We start from the raw sequence: 20,405 nt of genomic DNA on the forward strand, positions 1-20,405 counted from the left end.
CAGTCAATACTTAGTAAATCTTTATCAGACACTTTAACTCCTGTTTCTGAACTCTAGTCCTCTAAATATGCCCAAGCGTGCGAGATGTGCGATTAAGTTACAGCTGAACAGTATGGTTATAATGAATGTTCTGGCAAAGGACGTATTGGACGGAGGACACTTAACTGGATAAAGCAGGAAATATTAGAGTGTTCGTTATCACCATTACACTGCAGCAAGGGGGCTAGTTGTATCAATATTGTAATATTTTTAAGCTGCTTTTGTAAGGACGCCTTAATGTTTGGCAACAAATAGAATTAAAGATTGCAAATGCAAAACAAACCGTGATGTATTTTTGCAGTAATTTGCAGAAAATGGGTTAATAAGAATGTTTTGACTGTATTTTAGAATATATAACCGAGGATGTAACCGAACATATTCTGCATTCTTTCCCCCAAGTGTTCCCCTCCTGAAGGTGAGGACTCACTCTGTGCTTTGGTTTCACAGGTGCTGGCATGTCTTCCTTACTTTGCCCAAGTGATTATTCATATGTGACCCTACAGAAAATGTTACCATGCTATTCAATGATTGTAGGCATCACAGCCAAACCCAATCCTAGCTTCATGTCACTCACACAGATAAGTTCACACACACACTCACTCACACACTCACACACTCAAACACTTACTCACACTCACAAAAACACACACACACACTCACATACACACAAAAGCACACGTAAAAACATACACACACACACTCACAAAAACACACTCACTCACTCACAAAAACACACTCACAAAAACACACATACAGACAAATTCACACACACACACTCACTCACTCACAAAAATACACACTAAAACACACAAAAATTCACTCACTCACACACACAAAAACACTGCATGGCGATCAGAAGCTGGGACCTTAGTTGAATTTTTCCCCCCTCCTTCCTAACCTAGAGATATTGGGGCTCCCTGATTGAGAATAGCTAACTCAGCAAAGGGCAGGCATCAAACATGGGATCTTCCTGGCCTGTATGACTCAACACCACACAGCGCAATGCACTGATCACTGAACCATTGGGGAAGCCCATATTCTGACATTTTAATTTGTCTTTGACATAGTATATTTTATAAAAGAATGAATAGGCAATCCATTAGCTCAAGTGGAGGAGAGGTAACCTCTGAATTCCACTGATTATGATCTACAATCCCGAAGCTCTTGGTCACTGAAATTCACTCTGTCACGATGCAATGAATTATATGTCGCAGGAAACAATCGAAGCAAAAAGCAGGGAACTCACTGAGTGATCAGAGAGGAATGGATAGCAAATCTGCAGAAGTTTCTAACCATGACTGTTTTTAGCTTTCCTTTTGCTCCATCTGACAGTACTAGATCAGCAACAGCATGCTTAAATGTTGTACAGAGGTTCCATCTTCACAATTTGTCCGACCTCTTAAAAAAAAGGTCCCCTGTTGCCTAGCAAGCCACTCAGTTGCATCAGGAAGAAGGCCCACCACCAACTTCTCAGGGCAATAATGTTGGCCTTGCCAGTGATGCCCACATCCTAAGATTGAATAAAAAAATAATTCTAGTGTTATACTGAGAGGGTGCTGCATTGTTGGAGGTGACATGCTTCAGATGAGATGTTAAATCAAGAACCTAATTATCTGCTGTTCAGCTGGATGCTAAAGATCCCATGGCATTATGTGAAGATGTTCAGGGAATTCTCCTGATGTTTTGACCAACATTCCTCCCTCAATCAACACCACCAAGAACTGGTTGGTCGTTTATCTCGCTGCTGTTTGTGGGATTTTGCTGCATACAAAATGGCTGCTGTATTTACCAACATAATAGCAGTCACTGTACTTCAAAGTAATTCATTGTATTTGAAGCACTTTGAAATATTACTTAGAGATATGAGAAGACACTATATAAATGTGAGTCTTACTTTCTTACAAAAATATGGCAAATATGAAAGAGTATAATATAAAGATACTTTCCATGAGAAAAATCTGTAATGGATCAATTACCCTTCATAAGAATGACTTTGGTAGAAATTTGAAAGCCTCTGATGAAACTTGCACAAAGTTCGATTGCCCTAATGGTGTAATGTAACTCGTCATCGAGGCTGGGAGTGAAATGGAACCTAGTCTGATCAGATAGCAGAATTTCAGAAAGAATCTTTGAACTGATACAGACTCATGTTTAATCTTGTAAGGATGAAGCCATCTATTCTGGGAAATCTCAATCATCACTTTTCCCAGTCCAAATCAGATAATAATTTGTGCCATCTAATTAGCATATGTGACTGTTTGTTGATGGTTTATCAAACTTAAATCCAATAGGCGATCACACTTTACACATAAGGAAAATACACCTCTGTCTATTTGGATACATGCAATTCATATATATCCAGACAATTGGATTGCAAGGTAAGTGTAACAGGAAATTCACCATGAAATGACAACCAACTGTCAATTTACTTCTTAATTCCTTCAAGGAACTAAGGTGAGAAGTGAACTCCTGGCAGCATTTAAATACCTTAACTAGTACTTTTGCTTTCAGTAAAATATTTAATTTTAAGATGCTTGATGTGAACTTGATAGATAGGATCTTACATATTCCTCCCATTCATAAAATAGGCCATCAAATTTGATTGGCTACTTGATAAGACCCTGTTGCAAAATTGTTTGCACATGAGTTAAGTAGGGATTCCTGATTCAATCAGGATTCCTGAGCCCCGGATATTCAATCTAGACATAGCTTGCACTTTCATTATGCATGAATTCAGATCTTTCACATCCATGTGGAAGTAATTAAATCAGGTGTGAATGCTAAATTTTGGAAAGTGACCTGAGAAAACGTCAATTTAATTGTGATTGCAGTGATATCTTGGCCCCAATATTTACAGGGAGGTGGGGAGGGTGCAGGGGAGGCCGAAAACGGCTGAAGAACCCAGCAAGGTCAGGGGTGCGGAGGTCCCGCTGAACTTAAGGCACGACCTCATTAACATTTTTTAGATCCGTTTTCTGCCCGGCAGCTGGCCAAATGGACAGCCTGGAGGCCGGGAGGGAACACTAGCAGCAGGAGGCCGCAGCCGGGGACCCTCGGCAATCGGGAGGGGGGAAAGAGGCTGCGATTGGGAGGGGAGAGAGAGGCCGCAATCGGGAGGGGAGAAAGAGGCTGCGATCAGGAGGGGGGAGAGAGGCTGCGATTGGGAGGGGAGAAAGAGGCCATGATCGGGAGGGGAGAAAGAGGCTGCGATCGGGAGGGGAGAGAAAGGCCGCGATTGGGAGGGCTGGGTGGTGGGAAAGCTGATAATTAGGGCTGGGGGAGGCCGAAGGCTTCCTTGAGGGACCGAGGGGAGCACTCCTGCTCCTCCAGGCCCACAAGAAGCACTGAAAAAGGCATTTACCTTTTGGAGCCGGCAGCTCCCGTCTCCCTTTTACTGCCGGGATTCCCGACCCCGGGAAACCCGTGCAGCAACAGTCAATTTTAAATCGGGCTCCCAATTGCACTGTGGGAGTGTCCCTCCTTCCACGCCGGGTCACTCGGACGCTTCGATATCCACTACCGTAATAAAGGCGGCAGGCGCGGTGTGTTGAGGATGCATTCCCTGTATTTAACTCTTTTACCCCCTCCCCCACCCCCGACCCTCTCCCACCCATCATGGGGGGTTAATATCGAGGCCCTTGTTCTTTGCAAACACGTCAATCGGCCCTTTGTAGGAGCACAGTGCTATTTTGCATAATCTATCAGACGTTCAATGGCATTTCTATGCCTGTAAGAGTGGTGGGGGGATGGGGAAGAAGGTGGGCAGGGTAGGATGATTGTAAACAATTTTACAACACCAAGTTATAGTCCAACGATTTTATTTTTAATCCCACAAGCTTTTGGGGGCTTTCCCCTTCCTCAGGCGGTGTGGAAATGACAATTTCGAATCCTTCGCATTTTAAGATCACATAACAATGCCTGGTGATTACTGCCCGTTGCCAAGGCAATCACAGTGAGCAGACAGAAAGGTGTCATCTAAAAGGCCACTGAATATACAAACCCCCCAAAAAAAAGAGAGAGAGAGAGAGAGAGAGAGAAGGAAGACAGTCAATGACCCGTTATATTAAAAACAGATAACATTTGTTCGCTGGTGGGGTTACGTGTAGTGTGACATGAACCCAAGATGCCGGTTGAGGCCGTCCTCATGGGTGCGGAACTTGGCTATTAATTTCTGCTCGACGATTTTGCGTTGTCGTGTGTCTCGAAGGCCGCCTTGGAGTATGCTCACCCGAAGGTCGGTGGCTGAATGTCCATGACTGCTAAAGTGTTCCCCGACAGGGAGAGAACCCTCCTGTTTGGCGATTGTTGCGCGGTGTCCGTTCATCCATTGTCGCAGCGTCTGCATGGTCTCGCCAATGTACCATGCTCTGGGGCATCCTTTCCTGCAACGTATGAGGTAGACAACGTTGGCCAAGTCACAGGAGTATGAACCATGCACCTGGTGGGTGGTGTCCTCTCGTGTGATGGTGGTCCCCATGGCTGTTCCGTGTGTTTGGGTAAAGAACTGGTTATCGAAGGTGAAGACATTGTGATCCAGGATGAAGCGGATGAGTTGTAGGATGGCGTCTGGAGATTGACTGTTGTTGGTGTACAGCCATGGGGACCAAATTCGCACCCCAATACGCCAACATTTTCATGCACAAGTTCGAGCAGGACTTCTTCACTGCACAGGACCTCCAACCAACACTATACACCAGATACATCGACGACATTTTCTTTCTATGGACCCACGGTGAGGAATCACTAAAGAGACTACACGATAACATCAACAAGTTCCATCCCACCATCAAGCTCACCATGGACTACTCCTCAGAATCAGTTTCTTTCTTGGACACACGAATCTCCATCAAAGACGGGCACCTCAGCACCTCACTCTACCGCAAGCCCACGGACAATCTCACAATGCTCCACTTTTCCAGCTTCCACCCTAACCACGTCAAAGAGGCCATCCCCTATGGACAGGCCCTGCGAATACACAGGGTCTGCTCAGACGAGGAGGAACGCGATGGACACCTACAGACGCTGAAAGACGCCCTAGTAAGAACGGGATATGATGCTCGACTCATCGATCGACAGTTCCGACGGGCCACAGCGAAAAATCACGGAGACCTCCTCAGAAGACTAACACGGGACGCAATCAACAGAGTACCCTTCGTCGTCCAGTACTTCCCCGGAGCGGAGAAACTACGCCATGTTCTCCGCAGCCTTCAACATGTCATCAATGATGACGAACACCTCGCTATGGCCATCCCCACACCTCCACTACTCGCCTTTAAACAGCCACCCAACCTCAAACAAACCATCGTTCGCAGCAAATTACCCAGCCTTCAGGAGAACAGCGTCCACGACACCACACAACCCTGCCACGGTAACCTCTGCAAGACATGCCAGATCATCGACACAGATACCACCATCACACGAGAGGACACCACCCACCAGGTGCACGGTTCATACTCCTGTGACTTGGCCAACGTTGTCTACCTCATACGTTGCAGGAAAGGATGCCCCAGAGCATGGTACATTGGCGAGACCATGCAGACGCTGCGACAACGGATGAACGGACACCGCGCAACAATCGCCAAACAGGAGGGTTCTCTCCCTGTCGGGGAACACTTTAGCAGTCATGGACATTCAGCCACCGACCTTCGGGTAAGCATACTCCAAGGCGGCCTTCGAGACACACGACAACGCAAAATCGTCGAGCAGAAATTAATAGCCAAGTTCCGCACCCATGAGGACGGCCTCAACCGGGATCTTGGGTTCATGTCACACTACACATAACCCCACCAGCGAACAAATGTTATCTGTTTTTAATATAACGGGTCATTGACTGTCTTCCTTCTCTCTCTCTCTATTTTTTTTTGGGGGGTTGTATATTCAGTGGCCTTTTAGATGACACCTTTCTGTCTGCTCACTGTGATTGCCTTGGCAACGGGCAGTAATCACCAGGCATTGTTATGTGATCTTAAAATGCGAAGGATTCGAAATTGTCATTTCCACACCGCCTGAGGAAGGGGAAAGCCCCCGAAAGCTTGTGGGATTAAAAATAAAATCGTTGGACTATAACTTGGTGTTGTAAAATTGTTTACAATTGTTAACCCCAGTCCATCACCGGCATCTCCACATCAGGGTAGGATGAGGCAGCCTTGAGGAAGTGGTGCATTGTCCCAGTGGATGAAATGTCACTGAAAAAGTCAGTGAATATTCATGTCGCAAATGCGTGGATATAGTCATACTCAAAAATCAGATGATGTACTTTAATGCTAGAACTGATTTTAAATTGCAGATACCAGGGGGGTTTCTGAAGAATTTCCTGTTACTCTTACCTTGCAATCTAATTGTCTGGATATATATTGCATGTACCCAAACAGACCGAGGTGCATTTTCTTTATGTGAATAGTGTGATCGCCTATAGATTTAGGCGCATTGCCTTTTAAATTGAACATTTGCATGTTAACATATAAATAAACTAGTCTATATTCTGTAAAAGAGCTTTTCCATCTGATTGTAACTAAATAATGGAGTTTTCTCAAGTGTATAGTTAAAAATTGAGAATACCTCAAACAGAATCAGCACTCACCTCTGTCCCACATCTTTATCACTTAGCTGGTGTTCATCTCTCTCACTTAATCTTCAGATCCTGATGATTTTCTCCAGTCCCTGTTCTGTTTCCCATTCCCCCCCCACCCCCACCGCTCCACCTTTCTGGCTTAGATTAGAAGACCCAGCTGAACTATCATACAAGCTCAGTTTCTCAGTGTAGTTATCTGCCCACTCTGTGTTCTACTGGGTTATTTCGCCTCATTCCCCTTTTAGACTTTTGCTATCTACTGTTTCACATTTTGTTATCATAAAGTGCTCAGTGATCATTATTCTACATGTTTTCTTACATGCTGCTTTAAATCTCGATGTTCTTTATGTAGCCAAAACTCAATCAGCTCAACACAGCTGGGCCTAAATGTATGCTGCTAAATCTATTGATATGACTGGGAGCTCGTCTTCTCAGCTTTAAAAGGGTGGGACGGAATAGCTCATAAGCCATATCCATAAGTCATGCATACTGTACCCTGGAAATATGGATACTTTTTCATATTAGAGTCAGTTGCTCAGGCAGGCAAGTGCAGGCAGAGGTTTAGTGTCTCAGTAAGGCATCAGGCCTGCCCCGTTAACATGAAAGATTATTAAATTCTTTAATTTGTCTTGCAATCTTTTTGAAATGTTATTTCACTGTTCGAGCGGAATACCACAAAAGTCACAATAACGTTTGTGTGTTACACTATTGGTCCCGCCCATTGTATTTTAATTAGAATTGTTGTTGTATCATTTGTGAATTACTCTCCTTTGTGGTACATTTAAAAATTTACCTTCATGCAAAATACTATATATAAATATACATATATATCTCAGCATTAAGCAACTATGCCCAGGGTCTTCTCACAATAAAACAGTTTTAATTCCCTGTGCTGAATTTAATATAGGAGATTTCCCGAGTGGAGGCAATGAAAGGGAAATACAAACCAAACAGCTGAAGAGAGCTAGTTTATTGAGTTCAAAGGTCACCATATTTCACAGGCCATTGCCATTGGTGAACAGTTCAGCCATTTTGACTGATTTGGGTGGGTGGGGTTGAAATGGCATTGAATTATGTACTTAGATCTTATTTCATAGTTAAGTGTTCCTCTAAATGTCACATCTCCATTTTCATCTGATTTCTGAGCCAGGACCATCTCAACAGCTTCTCATGCAAAATGACAATTGGACAGTATTTTCAAAATATTTTATTGCAACCTCACCTGACTATTGCAATCATTTCTAGCCAAGATTCTACCTAATGACCATCAGGATAGAACATTTTGGTGTTTTCAAAGATCTTTCCGTTAGCAAAGATCAGCTAACTCAGCACAAACCAGAGAGGAGCTGAGGAGCTGGTTTGTACTCACCACCTCCTCAGTCAATGCAAAAATTCTGAATAGCCACAAGAAATGCACTGTACAAGTAAATGTAACCGGCCCTTCCGTCTCATTTTCCTGTCAGATAGCCAGGTGGGTGACCATTTCGAGGGGCGTTCAGAAGAAGTGGGCTCAGCCCAGCTCAGAGAGTGGCAGGCAGCAAGAAGCTGGGAAAAAAGTAAGTGTTGTTTTTTCCCTCGGATACCGTACACCATCTTTGGGGCTGAAGGCCTCTTAGGCTTGTGGCAATTGCTGTATTTCTTCCCCCGGTTGTCAGGCATAAGGCTGTCCTGGGGGTGGGCTTGCAGTAGCGGAGCGTTTGGCCTGGGATAATGACCTGGACACAGGTCATGTCACTCCAGGTGCGCTTTGCCTGACCGGCACCTGGGGGAAGGTGGGAGTAAAATCGGTCTTCAGAAGTGGAAAGGACGGGGACAAAAATGGGAGGAACAACTTGAACTCAATCAAGGCTTGTAATCTGCCACAAATTATGAGATTCGTATTAGACTAATAAAGACACTAATGTAAAAGGAGAAAGAGCACTTCAGGACAGATTGGAATGGCAATTTAAAATTAATCCTTCAGCAAGGCAACCGTAATGTCAAAACACATCTACGGTAAGTGTGTTAGAATGGTAGGCATCTCTTGGACTCAAAAACACATCTTGTTTTAAACATTGTTATTACCAAATGAAAATGAACAGCTCAAGCTGCTAAAAAAAAATCCACCATTCACATGGCAACAATGTGCAGGGTTATAACATTCTGTCTTTAGTATATCCCAGTGCTTGGTGTGTCTTTATTAGTACATCCATTGCAATCCAGTAATAAATGTTTAAGATTGTTTTTGTGGCTATAATATGACTGGGCTGCTAACAGCTGGCTCAGTGGATTATACACCGGGGCTTTGTTTAAAGTAGCTGGTGGAAAATGCCATTGTGCTAAAATAGTCTCTAAATAAAATGAATAATCCAAAGTTCACTTCAATGTTCCACAAGTTTATACAAAACACTCCACTGACAAACAACTTTGATCCTTGTATGGCTTCTCTTTTTATCCCACCACCTTCATTTGTTTCTACGGCACCAGCATAGGGGGAGAAATTCCTCTTTTAATAAAAAATGGGAGCACCTTCTCTATAATGAAAGAGCCACTGATTAAAATTGCATTCCCAGAAATTGCACATTTCAAAGCCAAGCTTTTCCACAATTTGATTAGCAGGTTGTTAAAAGAGGAATTGTTGGTCTTTAATAAGTTCCTGACAGGGCAATGGCCTTTCACTTATGGGGTAGATCTTGACTTTGTGCGATAGTGTAAAATGGGTGATAGTGAGTCGGCAGTCCGTTTACATCTCTCCCCATTTTTATTTCCATTGAAGTCCACCATTGCAGTCAAGATCTGCCCCATAATGCTTTTTTTCCAACCGGAATAAATCCCAATGATTTAAGGAGATAATGCATTCTTTTGTCCTGTTGGCTCCCATGAATTAATAACATGTTTAAAGTCTACTCACAAAAGGTAGGGTTCTTTGGCCCTGAACTTATGCTGTTGGGTACAAGTGGAAGAACGATTATCATGTCCGCCTGAAATTCTTCTCCCTGCTATTTTAGTACAGGAACTAGCATGTTTAAACTAGATGGGTTAAAATCTCCGGAAAAAGCACAGGAATTTCAGAAAAGCACACAATTTCAGGACTATTGTCTTTAGTTTATTTTCATTCTTAAAAATTTGTTAGCATTTATTATGAAAAAATCCAAGTAAAATTCAGAAGAAAAAGAATGAATGATACATTTTCAAAGTGAAAAAAGAGGGAAATAATTCAATATCACAGAAAGTTCAGCAAAAGCCCTGTGCCTTACTTATTCACTTTTACAGATTTGTACACTTTGTCCCCCAATTTTATTTTGTTGAGCTTAAATAATTATATGAACACTTAGCTGGCTCAGAGGACATAGCATTTTTACTGATAAAAGAACAATTGGAGAGCAATCATAGAACCAAAGGTTAATATAAATGGGCAAAATGGTTGGTGGCTAGTCTCTAAAGTAGTGTTGAAACAGCTCTAGAGTGTTTTTAATTAGCTGCACATTATGGCAGATCAGAGACCGGAAGTATGTAAAGCTTCCTCTTTGATATACATACCATCCTCCCACAAGTACATGCCCTGTGGACAATAGTTACACTGCAGTCCATTGTGGAGAACAGGACATCCAAGATGATGGCTGCCATACAAGCAGGGATTTAAATACATGCAGTATCAGTTCAAAATGCTCTGATGTGGGGTCTACTGTCCAAGTGGCTGTGTGATTAGGACTAGCACATCTTGGGAAGAGATTGGAATCAACCATGATGGAAATGCTGATGACTGCCTGGAAAACTGGGACATAGAGCTTGAAAGAACAGGTCCAGCACATTGGATGTCAAGTCAATGATCTGACCATGATGTCAGTGACCCTGATCATAAATCCATACAAGCCCCAATCAAAGAGCTATTTGTGGCAATTGTTTGAGGCACTTTGCATCTTACATCACTGATATCAGGGAGAGCCACTGATCCCTCCACCATCCTCGGGTCCCACATTATATATCCCCAGTTGGAGTAGCTCCAACTCATTTCAATGGGGACTGGAACTTCAGTCCATACCTGCGACCTGAAATAGAGCAATAGGATCACGGAGTGCTCTCCACTGTTTGATTACACAACAATACCCAGCTGGTAGAGGTTTCTTCTGGAGTTAGGTGGTTCTAGATTGGCTTCTGGGCAAGCCTGTACTCCTAATTCTTATTAAAATGATGGAGCCATTTGGTACACAGGCAACCCGTCTCCAATGTTGACATGACTGGTGGGGAGGGGGGATTGAGTTCTAAAATGGCAGAGCCCCGTGATGCAGGAAAATTATTTAATCTTAGTACAGCTATTAAGCACATTTATTAATTCTAAGACAGGGATGGGATTTCCTTCCACTTTATGTTAATTGGAGCATTTCATCGCAACCTAAAATAGTTTGGAACTTATTCTTTTAAAGTAAAACATCCACTCATTTTACCCTCAAAATCTGCAACTTTTTGTTTAGACTTTCGCTGTAGCGATTTAAATAAATTCAAACCCCATTTGCGTTTATTGCTCATTGTAATTGGTACAACAGTACATAAACTCTAGTTTCTAAGATAGCCTACACTAACAACCTTGCATCAGATAAATAAACCCCTGGTGACAAACCCAGTCAAGTCAGTTTAATTTCCAAGTATCTTTAAAAGTGAAAGACCTATAAACAGATATTATTTAATTGGATCATTACCACATTTTATAATTTAAAATTATAATTTAAATTCAGTCTACAAAAATTATCCCAAGGCAACTAATAATGAACAATCTGGGCCAATAGGTTGTTTTTTTTTTATTCGTTCACGGGATGTGGGCGTCGCTGCCGAGGCCAGCATTTATTGCCCATCCCTAATTGCCCTCGAGAAGGTGGTGGTGAGCCGCCTTCTTGAACCGCTGCAGTCCGTGTGGTGACGGTTCTCCCACAGTGCTGTTAGGAAGGGAGTTCCAGGATTTTGACCCAGCGACGATGAAGGAACGGCGATATATTTCCAAGTCGGGATGGTGTGTGACTTGGAGGGGAACGTGCAGGTGGTGTTGTTCCCACTGCGCACAGAACATGAAACTTTCTTTGCCTGTATGGTCATTAACCAAGGGTGGTGTAGTGGTTATGTTACTGGACTAATAATTCAGAGGCCTGGACTAATAATCCAGAGAACATAAATTCAAAATCCTACTATGGCAGTTAGAGAATTTGAATTCATATTTTTTAAAAATCTGAAAAATAAAAAAATGGTATCAGTATAAAAGTGACCATGAAGCTGTCAGATTGTCGTTAAAACCCAATTAGTTCACTAATGTCCTTTATGGAAGGAAACCTCCTGTCCTTACCCAGTCTGCCATATATGTGACTCCAGTCTCACACCAAGGCGGTTGACTTAACTGCCTTCTGAAGCAAGCCACTCAGTAGTATCAGGGTATCTAGAGATGGACAATAAATGCCACGATGCCCACATTCCAAGAATGAATAAACAAAAACATTGCTTACTGTCATTATAATCAGCCTGCTTACCAAGAGAATACTCAATTAACATCCAAGTCCCATGGCTATTTCTAGAAATGAGAGGGACACTAACTAACCTGTGACATAAACTAGTGGTCAGACTGCAAATACATATTTAATTATCTGTTTGTAACATGGATGTTATGGATTTCATTTAAAACTTATTTGAAAGATTTTCAAACTATTTTAGGTTCAGAAACATCAAAGTAGACCATCTGGATTGGGTATCAGTTTCATTAAAGCAGTCATTTTGAAATGTCTACACCATTTTTATATATTCCAGTGTCACAAATAGATGACACATCACGCCAGGTAGTGTGAAATGAGAAATATGAGAATGACTAGGGAATTAGAGTGGGAATGACGCAAGTGGATTAATATCAGCCTGACCAGTAGAAATATCAAACCAAACATTAAAAAAGAAAGAACTTGCACGACCTTTCACGACCTCTGGATGTCCCAAAGCGCTTTACAGCCAATGAAGTACTTTTGAATTGTAGTCACTGTTGTAATGTAGGAAACGTGGCAGCCAATTTGCGCACAGCAAGGTCCCACAAACAGCAATGTGATAATGACCTGATAACCTTTTTTTTGTGGTGTTGGTTGAGGGATAAATATTGGCCAGGAGACTGGGGAGAACTCTCCTGCTCTTCTTCAAAATAGTGTCATGGGTTCTTTTACGTCCACCTGAGAGCTGTCCATTTTCAGCCATGAGATTGCCTACAACACTTCCTTGTAAAATTGATGGATATGAAATGGGGAATTTTGTAGCTCATGAAAAGATACAAAAGCAGTGCAAGTTGGAATTCTCTCCACAAATATTATAAGTAATTATTTATATAACCATGTCATTATTTATATAACCATGTCATTATTTATATAACCAGGCAACAGTGCTTGTTCCATTAGTTCAGCCAAAGTTTAAGACTACGTAGCTCACAGTTGTTTTTTCTAAATAGTAACTAGTCAGAAATAAGAGAAATCTTCCAACATGTAGACTGGCTAGTGAACAGGAATAGACAAAAAAAGATTCCCTACATTATATACCAACAGTGTTATAAATCTACTTAATTACCACATGATAAACTGAGTAATTTCACCAAAATAGTTCGGTACAGTTATCATCGTCCATCAGCAATGAGGTGAGCGCCAAACCCCCTTGACCTTGGCAACATGAGGCCTAGGCCCGAGCCTCATCTGCATGCACCCCCGGTCGGCTGCTCGCCTGATCTGCACCTTTCAAGGAGCCCGTCGGCTTCAGGTGTGTGTCCTTGCCACCAGGTCCAGAGTGCAGGCTAAAATTCCAGACAGCAGGGATGGAGCGAGCAAGTCACCTAGTCGATTTTAACTACCCGCCCGCATAGTTTCCGCCGGGTGCATAGGGTTAAAATTACCCCTTAAAACAGAAAGAGAGAGAGAGAAAGAAGGCAGAACAAAGAGTAGGTGCAGCCAGAGAGACAGTTACAGGAAGACAGATACATTTAAAAAAAGATTCTCTTTGTGAGTAACACCAAGGGAGATCAATGAGTTCTTTATAAGGTATTGAGATTTAACATTTGTTATTTACTGTTTTCAGGTGCAGTTGACATTGTGACAAACAGCAACATAAATTTTTGTTCTGCTGCAGGAACATTATTTTGAAAGATTACAAAATCCAGCCTCAGGTGGCTGGAATGCCTTGCAAAGTTTCCATGAAGGCAGCTGCTGAAAATAAGTTTAAGTATTACAATATTGTTCCACAAATAAGATAATTTGCACCAATGCTTTAAATGGCAATGATACTGAGATTTACCTCACTGTATATTACAAGGCATTATAATAGGTTATATCCATCGTAAGGCAATAATCTCATCTAAAGATTGAAGCTTCATTCATTGATTTTACACGGGATGACTGCCTTGTCGAGCCCCATCACCCCTCACTCCCAAACTCTCCATTGTTCTGACACTTGCCTCTAGTGCATCCTCTTCCTCCCTTTGCTTCATCGTTGGCGGCCATGCCTTCAGCCACCTATATCCCACACTCTGGAATTCCCTCCTCAAACCCCTCCTGACTCTCCACCTCCCTCTCCAAGACCCTCCTTAAAAGCCACCTCTTCAACGAACCTTTTGATCACCTTTCCTCTTCTCTTTTTTGTTGGCTCAGTGTCTGTTTTCCTCAAATCTCTGTGAAGCACTTTGGTTTGTTTTTCTATGTTAAAGATGTTATATAAATGGATGTTGTTATTGTTAATATGCTCATCCTCAGATTTCTATTTTCTATATCTCAACAAAACATTAACTCAAATACTTATTATTTTCATGGTCAGTGCTGATTACAACAAAAGCTGGAAAAGTAGACAAGGCTTGAGTACACTTCAGAGCACCTAATGTACCAGGGGTAGAACACTTGCCTCTCAGTCAGAAGGCTGAATATTCAAGCCACATTCTGGAAACTTTAGCACATAATCTAGGCTGACACTTCAGTGCAGTACTGAGAAAGTTCTGCACTGTTGGAGATGCCCTCTCTCAGATAAGATGTTAAACTGAGGCATTGCCTGCCTTCTCAGGTGGACATAAAAAATCCCATTAGAAAAGCAGGGAAGTTCTCCCCGGTGTCCTGGTCAACATTTATCCCTCAACCAACATCTCTAAAAACAGGTTATCTCGTAATTTTTAACACTGTTTGTGGGACCCCACTGTGTTTAAATTAACTAGAATCATAGAATCATACAGCACAAAAGGGGGCCATTCGGCCCATCTTGCCTGTGCTGATTCTTTGAAAGAGCTTTCCAATTAATCCCATTCCCCTCTTCTTTCCCGATAACCCTGAATTTTTTTCCTTTTCAAGTATTTATCCAATTCCCTTTTGAAAGTTACTATTGAATCTGCTTCCACCACCCTTTCGGGCCGTGCATTCCAGATCACAACAACTCACTGTGTAAAAAAATTCTCCTCATCTCCCCATATGTTCTTTTGCCAATCATCTTAAATCTGTGTCCTCTGGTTACTGGCTCACCCACCAGTGGAAACCATTTATCTATACTTACTCTATCAAAATCACTCATAATTTTGAACATCTTTATCAAATCTGCCCTTAACCTTCTCCGCTCTAAGGAGAACAATCCCAGCTTCTCCAGTCTCTTCACTTAACTGAAGTCCCTCATTCCTGGTATCATTCCGGTAAATCTCCTCTGTGCTTGCTCCAAGGCCTTGGCCAACAGTGTGGTGCCCAGAATTGGACACAGTACTCCAACTGAGGCCTAGCCAAGGATTTATAAAGGTTTAGCATAACTTCCTTGCTTTTGTACTACATGCTTCTGTTTATAAAGCTAAGGATCCCATATGCTTTTTTAACAGTCTTCTCAACTTGTCCTGCCATCTTCAAAGAGTTGTGTACATAAACGCCAGGTCTCCCTGTTCCTGCACCCCCTTTAAAATTATACCATTTAGTTTGTATTGCCTCTCCTCCTTCTTCCTACCAAAATGCATCGCTTCACAATTCACTGCATTAAATTGCATCTTCCATGTGTCTGCCCATTTCACCAGTCTGTCTATGTCCTCCCGAAGTCTGCTATTATCCTCCTCATTGTTTACTATATTTCCAAGTTTTGTGTCATCTGCAAACTTTGAAATTGTGAGCGTGATTCTTGACTGCCCTCTGAAATGGCCTAGCAAGCCACTCAGTTGTAGCAAACCGCTACAAAAAAGGAAAAGAATAAAACCGGACGAACCTCTTGGCTGCGACCTAGGCATCGAATCAGGACACGACATATGCACACCTAGCCCAGTGAACCCTTCAAAGTCCTTCTCACTAATATCTATGATGTGGAGATGCCAGTGATGGACTGGGGTGGACAAATGTAAGGAATCACTAATATCTGGTGCTAGTTGGGGGAACTGTCCCACAGACTAGTCAAGCAACAGCCTGATATGGATATACTCACAGAATCATATCTATCTGCCAATGTCCCAGATTCCTCCATCACCATCCCTTGGTGTGTCTTGTCCCACCGGCAGGACAGATGCACTAGAAGTGGGGGCAGGTGATACACAGTCAGGTGGGAGTGGCCCTCAGAGTCCTCAACATTGACTCTGGACCCCATGAAGTCTCATGGCTTCAGATCAAACATGGACAAGGAAACCCGCTAATTATCACCTACCGCCTTCTCTCAGCTGATGAAATAGTACTCCTCCATGTTGAACACCACTTGGAGGAAACACTGAGGGTAGCAAGGGCACAGGATGTACTCTGGGTGGAGGACTTCAATGTCCATCACCAAGGGTGGCTCGGTACTACCACCATTGACCAAGCTGGAGAACATAGCTCCCAGACTGGGCTTGCAGCAGGTGGTGAGCGAACCAACACGAGGAAATAAACTACTTGACCTCGTCCTCACTGATCTACGTGTCACAGATGCATCTGTCCATGACAGTGTTGGTAGGAGTGACCACCGCACAGTCCTTGTGGAGTTCAAGTCTCATCTTCACACTGAGGTCACCCTTCATCGTATTGTGTGGCACTACCACCGTGCTAAGTGGAATAGATTAAGAACAGATCTAGTAGCTCAAAACTGGGCATCCATGAAGTGCTGTGAGCCACCAGCTACAGCAAAATTGTATTACACCACAATTTGTAACCTTGTGGCCCGGCATATCTCACACTCCTCCATCAATATTAAGCCAGATGACCAAACCTGGTTCAATGAGGAGTGTAGAAGAGCCTGGCAGGAGCATCACCAGGTGTACCTAAAAATGAGGTGCCAACCTGGTGGAACTACAACACATGACTACATACATGCTAAACAACAAAAGCAGCATGCTATAAACAAAGCTATGCGATCCCACAGCCAACGGATCAGGTCGAAGCTCTGCAGTCCTGCCACATCCAGTCGTGAATGGTGGTGGACAATTAAACAACTAACATGAGGAGGAGGCTCATGAATTTCCCCATCCTCTGTGATGGTGGAGCCTAGCACTTGAGTGCAAAAGACAAGGCTGAAGCGTTCTCAACCATTTCAGCCAGAAGTGCCGAGTGGATGATCCATCTCAGCCTCCTCCCAATATCTCCACCATCACAGAAGCCAGTCTTCAGCCAATTTGATTCACTCCATATGATATCAAGAAATGGCTAAGTGCACTGGATACAGCAAAGGCTCTGGGCCCCGACAATATCCCGGCTGTAGTGCTGAAGACCTGTGCTCCAGAACTAGCTGCCCCCCTAGCTAAGGTGTTCCAGTACAGCTGCACCACTGGCATATACCCGACAAAGTGGAAAATTGCCCAGATAAGTCCTGTCCACAAAAAGCAGGACAAATCCAATCTGGTCAATTACTGTCCTGTCAGCCTACTCTCATTCATCAGCAAAGTGATGGAAGGAGACATCAACAGTGCTATCAAGCGGCACTTACTCACCAATAACCTGCACACCGATGCTCAGTTTGGGTTTCGCCAGAATCACTTGGCTTCAGACCTCATTATAGCTTTGGTCCAAACATGGACAAAAGAGCTGAATTCCAGAGGTGAGGTAAGAGTGACTGTCCTTGACATCAAGGGAGCATTTGACTGAGTGTGGCACCAAGGAGCCCTAGTAAAACTGAAGTCAATGGGAATCAGGGGAAAAACTCTCCAGTGGCTGGAGTCATACCTGGCACAAAGGAAGATGGTAGTGGTTGTTGGAGGCCAATTGTCCCAGCCCCAGGATATCACTGCAGGAGTTCTTCAGGGCAGTGATCTAGGTGCAACCATCTTCAGATGCTTCATCACTGATCTTCCCTCCATCATATGGTCAGAAGTTTGCTGATGATTGCACAGTGTTCAGTTCCTCAGATAATGAAGCAGTCCATGCCCGCATGCAGCAAGACCTGGACAACATTCAGGCTTGGGTTGATAAGTGGCAAGTAACATTCACGCCAGACAAGTGCCAGGCAATGACCATCTTCAACAAGAGAGAGTCAAACTACCACCCCTTGATATTCAATGGCATTACCATCACCGAATCCCCCACCATCAACATCCTGGGGGTTACCATTGACCAGAAACTGAACTGGACCAGCCACATAAATGCCATGGCTACTACAGCAGGTCAGAGGCTGGGTATTCTGCGGCGAGTGACTCACCCCCGACTCCGCAAAGCCTTTCCACCACTTACAAGGCACAAGTCAGGAGTGTGATGGAATACTGTCCACTTGCCTGGATGAGTGCAGCTCCAACAACACTCAAGAAGCTCGACACCATCCAGGACAAAGCAGCCCGCTTGATTGGCAGCCCATCCACCACCCTAAACATTCACTTCCACCACATGGCACACCGTGGCTGTAAAGTGTACTATCTACAGGATGCAATGCAGCAACTCGCAAAGACTTCTTCGACAGCAACTCTCAAACCTGCAACCTTCAGCACCTAGAAGGACAAGAGCAACAGGAACAACATCACCTCCAAGTTCCCCTCCAAGTCACACACCATCCTGACTTGAATATATATCGCTGTTCCTTCATCATCGCTTGGTCAAAATCCTGGAACTCCCTACCTAACAGCACTCTGGAAGTACACGGACTGCTGTGGTTCAAGAAGGTGGCTCACCACCACCTTCTCAAGGGCAACTAGGGATGGGGCAAGAATGAATAAAATAAAATTATGCCCCCATACCCAAGTCCAGGTCATTAATATATGTCAAAAGAGCAATGGTTCTACTGCCGACCCCTGGAGGACACCACTGTATACTTCCCTCCAGTCAGATGAATGCCCATTCACCACTACTCTCTGCGTTTTATCTCTTTGCCAATTTTGTATCCACACTGCCATTGCCCCTTTAGTCCCATGGGCTTTAATTTTGCTAACAACTCTATTATGTGGCACTTTATCAAACGTCTTTTGAAAGTCCATATGCACAACATCAACTGCACTAACTTTATCAACCCTCTCTGTTACTTCAGCGTTATTTGCCCCTTGCATTTCCCTTCATTACAACAGTGAATACACCTCTAAAAAAATGTAATTCACTGACTGCGAAGCGCTTTGGGACATCCGGAGATGGTGAAAGGTGCTATATAAATGCAAGTTTTTTTCTTTCTAATCACTCAGTAAGGTATTAGTAACGGAAAGTGTTGGCGATTCACATCAGGTGCTGACCATCTGTTGTGGCGTTTCCAGTATTTTCTATTTATTTCAGATTTTCAGCATTTGCAGTTTTTAAAAAAAATCTCGACCTAAATAACCTTAGGTTTTAATGGACTATATTTATTGGAAAATGATGTATCAAAAAGTGGGCACATAACGTGAAGAACATAGTGAATAAACAGAAGTTTGATGAGAGTTTAAATATTTTCTGTATTCGGAGTGTCTCACTAATTCCATTTATGGACCAGCTTTTGATAAATTCTCAACTGAAGTGTCAACATCAGCATCCTATAATGTTATAGCATAATGAACAGAAGACATTATATTGCATGGGAATCACTGGGGAAGAGAATGAATCGAAACAGACATTTCTATATTAAATGAGGCTAATATGCAGCCCCCTGTAACACATAAATATAAATACTGACACATGGGAGCCATCCCGCAGTGTAAAACACACACACACAAATAACTCACCCGTGAGACAGTCAGAGGTTGGTTAAAATCCGCCCCACCGGTCAGTCTAAAACCCCACGGACCCGGTCCTGTCAATACCACGTTTTGAGGCATCTTTTTTTCCCGCGTTATTTGCCAGCAATTGTAGTAAATTTCAATTTCTCTCCCGAAGCGCTGCGATATTAAAGGGACCGCACACCCTTCCCCTCCTGCTCACGTTGCTCTGCGCGGTGCTCCTTTAAATCAACTTGTCTTTATATACCGTCCGCCCTCCTTCAACGCATTCGCTCATGGCGCCGCCCCCGAGGAGCATCTGTAAAGGTACAACTGCACGGAGTAACAGAGAAGGAGCGCACAGCGATGAGTGACTGGTGCCTCCTCCTCCTCCTCCTCCCCCCCCCCCCCTCCCCCCCTCGCACTCAATCGGCGGTGGCTTTCATCCACCTTGATTATTGACATCAAACGTCAGCGCCGAGGCTTGTGCCCTTACTTGGTTTCAAGTTAAAATGCATTCTGGTAACTGAGCCCCCGCCTCCCCCCAGGGCTCACTCATTCCACAGCAGCGGCAACTGGCACGCAAATAAGTGCCGTGCAGTAAGATGAGGGAGTTAAGCTGGGGTCGAGATGGAAAGCTGCTGATGGAGTGGCGGAATTAGCTTGAAACCATGCAGTGATTTAATGAGGCGTCTTTTCTGATTGATGGCCACAGTGTAAGTTAATACTATAGCATTTTCCCATGGCAGGGCTTTCAATGAAACT

General features: G+C 43.4%; 1 protein-coding gene across 2 annotated transcripts in view; it reads right to left on the reverse strand.

The window, feature by feature from the left end:
* The window catches only part of pdlim3b (PDZ and LIM domain 3b), a 77,849-nt gene extending 57,820 nt beyond the window's left edge, over positions 1-20,029 (reverse strand). The window contains exon 1 of one of the 2 annotated variants that reach the window (XM_067982609.1): positions 19,668-20,029. In XM_067982609.1, the coding sequence (XP_067838710.1) occupies positions 19,668-19,760 (93 nt within the window). In that variant the 5' untranslated portion in view covers positions 19,761-20,029. The remainder of the gene's footprint in view (positions 1-19,667) is intronic. The other variant, XM_067982607.1, reaches the window with a different exon arrangement.
* Positions 20,030-20,405: the final 376 nt, after the last annotated feature.

Source organism: Heptranchias perlo, chromosome 4 (genome assembly GCF_035084215.1).
Source record: "Heptranchias perlo isolate sHepPer1 chromosome 4, sHepPer1.hap1, whole genome shotgun sequence".
NCBI lineage: Eukaryota > Metazoa > Chordata > Chondrichthyes > Hexanchiformes > Hexanchidae > Heptranchias > Heptranchias perlo.